Genomic DNA, 9375 nt, shown 5'->3' with positions numbered 1-9375 from the left:
CCCTCCAGCCTCCTCCAGGTCTCCCAGCAGCCTGACCATCTGGGGCAGCCATTGTGAGCCTGGGCTATGGCACAGGCATATCTGGTTCAAATACCGGCTTTACCACTTTCCAGCCACGTGACCCTTGTCCAATGACTTGGCCACTCTGAGCCTCAGTTGCCTCACCTGTAAATGGGAACACTATCGTAGGTCCAGTCTTAAAGGGTTGTTGTAAGGTTTAATGAACCTTGGTTTCTACCAAGCCCAGTGCCGGACGCATGGGAAGTGCTCAGGAAATATTAGGTACTTTTATTATTATTACAAGTTAAAGGAGGTGACAGTGTTCTCTGCCTCTGCCACAGGAGCACTAAGACTAGCATGACTTACAAGGCCCCCATGGTTGAGAGCCCTAGTTTCCCACCCCGTGCCCCTTCTCCCCCTCTTCCTTAGTAAATGACCCTTCGTTTTATTCAATATAGCAGTGTGCCTAGATTAAACACACACACACACACCATTTTCTTGGCTTTCCTTGCAGCTATGGGTTCTCCTGCTCTGACCAATGAAATAGAAGCACTCAGGTGTACCCTCCATGAAGCCCTTTAAGCAAGCTAACACAGAAAGCACACGCTGCTTTACCCTTCTTAACCTTTCTTCTTCTTCCTGCCTGTAGATGTGATGGCTGGAGCTTCAGCAGCCTGATTGAACCATGTGGTCATCTAAGGATGGAAGCCTTGAACTAAGGCTGGATGAAGAGATAAGGAGCAGAAGTGTCTCAGGTAATGAGAGAGCAGTATAATAGTCTCAAGCTGTCTCTCTTTTAACTCTCATTACATGGTAAACATAAACACCTTCCAAAATCTTGTGCTAATAATACTCACCACTAATTACAAACTGGAATGGATACCTTTCTCTATCACTAAAAAAAATGAGGTAGGGTGTTCCCGTCGTGGCACAGTGGTTAACGAATCTGACTAGGAACCATGAGGTTGCGGGTTCGGTCCCTGCCCTTGCTCAGTGGGTTAACGATCCAGTGTTGCCGTGAGCTGTGGTGTAGGGTGCAGACGCGGCTCAGATCCCGCGTTGCTGTGGCTCTGGCGTAGGCCGGTGGCCACAGCTCCGATTCAACCCCTAGCCTGGGAACCTCCATATGCTGCGGGAGCGGCCCAAGAAATAGCAACAACAACAACAACAACAGACAAAAGACAAGAAGACCAAAAAAAAAAAAAAAAAAATGAGGTAGGGCTAGAGCTGGCTGGACTGATGTTGGAATCCCTGGGTAGGCAATTGGTTTCTTCCATGCCTTTGCCTCTCTTTTTTTCTCTCTCTTACGTTGGTAAACACCTGCAGTGGGCTGAATGGTGGATGACCTCAAAAGGATATGTCCATATCCTAATCTCCAGAGCCTGTGAATGTTACCTTATTTGGACAAAGAACACTTTGCAGCTGTAATTAAGTTAAGGCTCTTAAGATGAGGCACTCACCTTGGATTATCTGAATGGGTTCTAAATTCAGTGACGAGTGTCCTTATAAGAGACACACAAAAGACAAACAGAAGAGGAGGAGCTGATATGAACAGAGGCAGAGATCTGGGTGATGCAGGCATGAGTCAAGAAAAGCCATCAGCCACCAGAAGCTGGAAGAGGCTGAGAACAGACTGTTCCCTAGAGCCTCCAGAGGGAGTGTGGCCCTGTTGACACCTTGATTTGGGGCTTCTATGTTTCTCTCCAGAACCATAAGAGAATACGTTTCTGTTTTTCGCAGCAATCCAGTTCGTGGTAATTCATCATGGTAACCATAGTAAACTAATACAGACCCACTGGCACCCTGCACCCAGGCTTGCATTGTGCAGTGTGGGAGCCTTGAACCCTCTGCAACTCTTTAATACAATCTTCTCGAATCCACAGGGAACTATAGCCAATCACTTGTGACAGAATACACAAGTTGGCTCTATGTATAACTGGCTTACTTTCTATACAGCAGAAAATGACAGAATATTGTAAATCAACTGTAATAATTTTTTTTTTAAAAAAATTAAAAAAAGGAGTTCCCATCATGGTTCAGCATTAACAAACTCTAGTATCCATAAGGATGCAGATTCGATCTCTGGCCTTGTTCAGTGGGTTAACGATCCAGCGTTGCTGCAAGGTGCAGTGCAGATCACAGATGCAGCTCAGATCTGGCGTTGCTATGGCTGTGGCATGAGCCAGCAGCTGCAGCTCTCATTTGACCCCTAGCCTGGGAAACTCCATATACTGCGGGTGTGGCCCTAAAAAGACAAAGACAGAAAGAAAAGAAAAGAGAGGGAAGAAGAAAGGAAGAAAGAAAATAAATTCTTCTTGAACTAAATGGGCATGATTTCATATCAGAAAGTTGCAGTCCAGTCGGCTCTGCCTTCTGGGGGAGAAAGAAGCAGGCCCGCGACATTGACATTCCCCACATACTCCTCTGCACAGACTCTGTAAACAGCTGTATTCCAGAGGCAGCTGCAACCCTACGTACACAGAGGAGTAAAACCATTTGTACCCATCTGGAGGACACAGCCTGATCCTCTCTGCTCTGAAATGTCTCCGAGTTTAGAAATCTAAACACATATTCCAGTTGGTCCAACTTCCTGAAGGACTGGGATGTATTACACGGTTGCGTAATACAGCTGAATGACCGTGCTGCCTGTACCTCCCTCCTCCCCCACGCCAGGGCCAAGGTTAGGACAGGAAGTAGGCTGGAGAGGACAGGGCCGGAGGATGGGGAACAGAAGGGCAGAGAAGCATGGGGAAGCACGCTCAAGAATCAAGAACCTTCCAACGGGCTGTGGAAGGAAGACCTGTCGCACTACATTTGTCAGAAATGGAAAGTGGAGTTCCCATCATGGCTCAGTGGTAATGAACCTGACTAGCATCCATGAGGATGTGGTTTAAATCGCTGGCCTCACTCAGTGGGTTAAGGATCCAGCATTGCCATGAGCTGTGGTGTAGATTGCAGAGGCGGCTCGGATCCCTCATTGCTCTGGCTGTGGCTGTGGTATAGACTGGCAGCTGCAGGACTGATTTGACTCCTAGCCTGGGAACTTTCATGTGTCTTAGGTGCAGCCCTAAAAAGACCAAAAAAAAAAAAAAAAAAAAAAAAAAAAAAAAAAAAAAAAAAAAAAAAAAAAAGAAAAGAAAAGAAAGAAATGGAAAGCAACATAGGTGTGTAGCTACGTGCAGGTGTCAGTCGTGAAATTTGAGTCCAGGTGCTTCCTCCAACCTGTGGTGTATCCTGGACCAATTTGATGCAAGATTTGTTTTACTCAGCCACAACCTGGGGCTAGTAACTTCACCTTCCTCTTAGAGTTGTTGTGAGAATTAAGAGGGATAAATGCATGGAAAGTGCCTGGGCAGTATCTGGAGCCCAGTAGGTGTGTACAATGAGCAGAAACACCTAGTGTTTCCTTTTCAGTAGAATCCATGATAATTAAGGCACTCAGCTTTTTCCAGGGACAGAAGTCTATCAACAGTGCATCCGTTTCCGGTAGACAAGTTGTTCAATCCTAATCTTTCAGAGACTTCTCTTTGCATCTCTTTTGTTTGTTTGTTTGTTTTAAACAGAACTGGCCCAAGACTCACACCACAAAATTCCTCCGTCCCTTATTCATGCCTGCAATTCCACAGCTAAAGGCTTTGCTCCTCTGGAATCTAGAGGGGTCAGCAAACTGTTGAGGGCCAGAGAGTAAATATGCTAGGCTTTGTTGGCTACACGTGGTCTCTCACAGATTCATCTTTTTGGCTTTTTTAATTTGGAAGTTGAGAGGACTACGGAGACTGGATTTGGCCCAAGGGCCATGATTTGCCAACTCCTGCTAGAGGAAGCAGTTTTCTGCTTAGAATACCCATCTGCCTAAAGGAGGCTTTGGGATGCAGCTAAGAGAGAAAGGAGATTCCTGTCCTCTCTCCCTCTGTTAAGAGAGGAGGAGATGGTGGTGATGGCCACCAAGAGAAAGGATTTAGTGAAGGGACGAAGTGGCTGAAGGACATAAAGCAGACCTGGAAGACAGAGTCAGATCCCAGCACTGCCTGCTTCTGCCTGAAGCCAGCCTGCTTCGGAGTTTGCAGCCGCTAGTGAAGAGCAAGTGAGAACCAGACTAACATCTGTGTTTCAATATGGCTTTCATCCCACTCTTCAGAAATGCTATCATTTCTTAGCCATCCAACCCTGCACGATGCTCAGAAGTTAAAATGCTAAAACTCCATTTCATCAATCATTCACTCCTGTTGATAGGTCCTCCTCGTCCCATAACTTTTCATTCCAAGCAGCAGAAGACAGGGCTAATAGTATGGATTCTGACAACAACAAAGAAACATCCTGGATGATCAAAAGAGATCATAGATGTGGTCCCCCGGGCCGGGAGACTCCCATCTGCACTTGGTAGAAAACTGGCTCATGAAGATGCTTGCCACTGGGCCAGGTTCTAACGGATAAAACTTCACAGAGAAGAAAAGGAGCAGGCTGAAGATGAATTAAATTGAGCCTGGAAGGTATGTGGATTCCTCTCTGATCAAAAGAGAAAGTGTGATAGATCAAGTTTTTCTTTATCCAAAATTGCAAAAAGAAAAAATCAAATTCTAAACGTGTTCAACAAAATTTGGAATGACAGGAGTTCCCACAGTGTCTCAATGGTAAAGAACCCAATGAGTATTCATGAGGACATGGATTCAATCCCTGGCCTCGCTCAGTGGGTTAAGGATCTGGTGTTGCCTTGAGTTGTGGTGTAGGTCGCAGACACGGCTTGGATCCTGCATTGCTGTGGCAGTGGCTGTGGCCAGCGGCTACAGCTCTGATTAGACCCCTAGGCTGGGAATCTCCATATGCCACAAGTGTGGCCCTAGAAAATACAAAAAAAGGCAAAAAAAGGCAACAAAAAAGAAATTAAGTCTGTAGTGGTTTCCAAGAATAAACCACTTCTTATGAGAGAGATGTGATAGAAGTGCGAAATCCAGTTCATTTTCAGGAAGACGTGGATAGAAAACTGGGAAAGTATCAAAGAGGAGGTGATAGTAGAACAAAGGCTTAAAAGGAAGAGTTGGCTGGGGGATGAGGAGGCGAAGGTAAAAATAAGCAAAGGCCTGTGGTGCGAGGGTAGGTGATGGGAATCAGTCTGGGTCCCTCCAGGAAAACAGACACCTCTTCACGTATTTGCAGCAGAGGGAATGCAAGGCAGGGGCTTGGCTGCATAGTAGAGAGAGATGCTGAGAGTGCATCATCATGGGATTGCATGTGCAGTACAGAAAATGGCATCAGCAGGAAGCCACCATCACCTCTGCTAGAGGGGAAATGAAGGGACTGGAAGCTGAAACCACTGTGGGCCTCTTTGATAGGAACTGGAACTACAGAAAAGACATAGTCCCTGCTGCAGAAGCCACTGAGGCAGCAATGAGAGAAGTACCATGGCTTCTCCCTTTTTCCTATCCTCCACTATTTCACTAGAGCCTCCCACTGGCCTAACCTAACCAGCTGGCTATGAGAAGCACTGCAGCCTGCAGGGGTCAGCCATGGTGGATAAAAACAGAGCAAAGGGAGGGTGAGGTTGGACTCAGGGCAAGCAGGCTCAGGACCATGATGCATCTTCAGGAAAATGTGAGTTTCACTAATGTGCAATAATGACAGACAATATTTATTTATTTATTTGTTTAGCTTTATTTGCTTTTTAGGGCCTCACCTGTGGCATATGGAAGTTCCACAGCCACAGCAATGCGGGATCCAAGCCCCATTTGCCACCTACATCACAGTTCATGGCTATGTCGGATCCTTGACCCATTGAGCAAGGCCAGGGATCAAACCCACATCCTCAGGAATACTAGTTGGGTTCATTTCTGCTGCCCCACCACAGGAACTCTGATAGCCAACATTTATAAGCATTTACTAAATGCCAGGAAGCATGCCAAGTGTTTTACATGCATTAATGTATTTAGGTTAGGTACCTAAAGAGGAATGGCAGGTGATGTTGCTGCAACATGGAGTGAAAAGCAAGGATCACACTACAAAGGGCTTATATAGCACACCAAGGTTTTTTGTTTTGTTTTGTTTGTTTTTGCTATTTTACAGCCACTCCTGCTGCATATGGAAGGTCCCAGGCTAGAGGTCAAATCAGACCTGTAGCCGCTGGCCTACACCACACCTACAGCAACTCGGGCATCTGAGCTGTGTCTGCGACCTACACCACAACTCATGGCAATGCCAGATCCTTAACCCACTGAGCGAGGCCAGGGATCAAACCTGCATCCTCACGGATCCTAGTCAGGTTTGTTAACCGCTGAGCCATGAAAGGAACTCCCACACCAAAGTTTTGAACTTAGTCCTGAAGGCACTGGGGAACCACTGGAAGCTTGGAATACAGAAGATTCCATTTGTTTTTCTGAAAGATCACTCCACGACTGTGCCTGAAGTTCTGAGCGTTGCTAATTCACCAAAGTAAACCGTGGAGATATGACTAAGGTGATTTAGGATTCTCTTCTAGTTTTCTCGGTTTTTCTACTTGGAGCAGAGAGCATCACTTCTGAGCACTTGTGTCATCTGTTAACATACTGGGATCTTAGTTTACTTTAGCTCAGCAAGACTGGAGCAGTAGACCTTTTAAAAGCAAAATATTTATTACCAATCTATACAGTCGTTACGATAGCGTATTAGTATATTACTCCCTTCATTAACGCAGTTCTGGAGGAATCTACATCCTAACAATGTTTTAGAGATAGTCTTGGTCTATCTGCTAGTCCCTTAAAGCATATGTGGTACTTATAGCATGGTTTTCAACTTTTAAAATAAATCAGTGTCATTTGTCACTGGATGTGGAGGTGGCAGTTGGAGACAGAACTTCAGATTAACTTGAAGTGTTGACACAATGTTATCACAGAGCCAAGACTTATGGCCCTAGAAGAGACATTTAGAGTTTCTTCCAACAACCTCTTTTAAATGAGAAAAGTGAGCCCATGCAGATAAAGCCACTAGCCCAAGGATTTGAAAGTAGTTAGTGGAAGTAGGACTACAACCCAGACTCCCAGATAATTTTCTTTTACACTTGGCTTTATTGCCAAGGTGTCTAGAGCTATTAAGAAGTTGGCATTTTCAGAAGTGCTCAGATGACAAAAATCTCATCTCACATGGACTTAAGCAAAAAAAAGAGTTTAATGGCTCAGGAAACAGGTTAGAGGGATACCAATTTCAGTCATGGGTCAATCTAGGGGCTTATTGTGGTAGTCAGCACTCAGCCACTTTCTATTTCCACTTTCCTCTGAGCAAGTTTCATTCAGACAGGTTTCTCCCATGATCCAGCAAGAGGGGACCAACACCCAGCCTCCCTAGTGAGAAGCCTTTCCTAAAACTATCAATGAAAATATTGGAATTGAATTTTATTGGTCTAGCTTGTGTCATGTGCCCATACCTGAGCCAATCACTGTAGCCGAGGGGAATGAAGTGCTCTGACTGGCTACATCTCCTAAATCTATAGTCTCTGGGAGCAATCCATACTCAGATTATATATCTGGAGAGCGGGTGCAGTAAGAATCCTTAAAGAAAACCAAAGTTCCATCAAACCTAAAAAAGAGAATGGGCACAAAACTGAGATGTACTCTAGATGTTGAGACTTGTGTGAAATAACAGAGTGAATTTCTAGATAATATTTGTGAGGTTTTCCTGCTGGCTCTTACCCTGTTGTAGAAAATAATCCCCTTTAGGTAAAATGAATTTCCCATGTGCAAAGCTCATGTGCCCCCATGGAATTCAGAGAAGCCCATTGTTTCTGCAGCTTTGAGATGGTGATACCGAGTAGAGGACTCCCCCACCTTTCCCCGCCCCCTCCCCCCATGGGTTGATTACTTTTGGGTCCTGAGTAAGGCTCTAGGAAACACTGAATCATTCAAGTGAAGAAGCAGCATGCCTTTGGGCATCATTGTCTATTGAGGGGCTTTACTGGACTTTCTATGCTCTGTGATAAATTAGCAAAAGCAAGGCAAATCTAGTAAGCAAAAACATATAAGATTTTATTCCACTGTAATTTAAGTCTCACTGCTTCTATTCATTGCTTCTGGGTTTTTTTTTGTTTGTTTGTTTAAAAATGCGTAAAGAATAGCCATGGAGGTTTAATGAGGCATTGTCTAAAAGCCACCATCTCTGCTCAAAGAGCAGAGAAAAATGGAGAACTTTTAAGTATGATTCCAAGGCAGAAACCTTTTTTTTTTTTTTTTTTTTTAAAGATCTGAAAAAAAGCTTAACTATACGACAAAACACTACTAAAGTTAAAGGGCCAATGAAAAACTTTAAAGAAATATGTAACATACTACAAGATGATAAAGATTATCTTTTACGTCTTAAGGGTTTCATGAAGAAAAGGCTGAATATCATACCACAATAGGAAAATGGGGTAAGGAAAGAGAGGGGACTCAAATCAATAAAATTAGAGATGGAAAAGGAGAAGTTACAACAGACATCAAAGAAATACAAAGGCTCTCAGGTCAGTCTCCCAAGGCAACAGAAATTAGAGCAAAAATAAACCCATGGGACCTAATCAAACTGAAAAGCTTTTGCACAGCAAAGGAAACCAAAAAGAAAACAAAAAGACAACTTTCAGAATGGGAGAAAATAGTTTCAAATGATGCAACCAACAAGGGCTTAATCTCTAGAATATATAAACAACTTATACAACCCAACAGCAAAAAAGCCAATCAATCAATGGAAAAATGGGCAAAAGACCTGAATAGACATTTCTCCAAGGAAGATATATAGATGGCCAACAAACACATGAAAAAATGCTCAACATCGCTGATTATAAGAGAAATGCAAATCAAAACTACCATGAGATACCACCTCACACCAGTCAGAATGGCCATCATTAATAAGTCCACAAATAACAAGTGCTGGAGGGGTTGTGGAGAAAAGGGAGCCCTCCTACACTGTTGGTGGGAATGTAAACTGGTACAGCCACTATGGAGAACAGTTTGGAGATACCTTAGAAATCTATACATAGAACTTCCATATGACCCCGCAATCCCACTCTTGGGCGTATATCTGGACAAAACTTTACTTAAAAGAGACACATGCACCCGCATGTTCACTGCAGCACTATTCACAATAGCCAGGACATGGAAACAACCCAAATGTCCATCGACAGATGATTGGATTCGGAAGAGGTGGTATATATACACAATGGAATACTACTTAGCCATAAAAAAGAACGACATAATGCCATTTGCAGCAACATGGATGGAACTAGAGACTCTCATCCTGAGTGAAATGAGCCAGAAAGACAAAGACAAATACCATATGATATCACTTATAACTGGAATCTAATATCCAGCACAAATGAACATCTCCTCAGAAAAGAAAATCATGGACTTGGAGAAAAGACTTGTGACTGCTTGAGTGGGAGGG

The 9375-nt window shown here is 44.0% G+C and overlaps 1 protein-coding gene across 1 annotated transcript in view; it reads left to right on the top strand.

Annotated features, from left to right (window-relative positions):
• The first annotated feature begins 649 nt into the window (after positions 1-649).
• The window catches only part of LOC146400438 (uncharacterized), a 73610-nt gene continuing 64884 nt past the window's right edge, over positions 650-9375 (top strand). Inside the window, exon 1 of the mRNA XM_084971118.1 lies at positions 650-755. Within this exon, the coding sequence (XP_084827244.1) occupies positions 686-755 (70 nt within the window). The 5' untranslated portion in view covers positions 650-685. The remainder of the gene's footprint in view (positions 756-9375) is intronic.

This window comes from Sus scrofa, chromosome 8 (genome assembly GCF_054392235.1).
Source record: "Sus scrofa isolate SSC_HxYL_T2T_F1_AM1 chromosome 8, Sscrofa_HxYL_maternal_Yorkshire_Landrace_v2.0, whole genome shotgun sequence".
NCBI classification, from domain to species: Eukaryota; Metazoa; Chordata; class Mammalia; order Artiodactyla; family Suidae; genus Sus; species Sus scrofa.
Note: the sequence above shows the minus strand (reverse complement) of the source record. Positions and strands in the feature narration are given on the sequence as shown.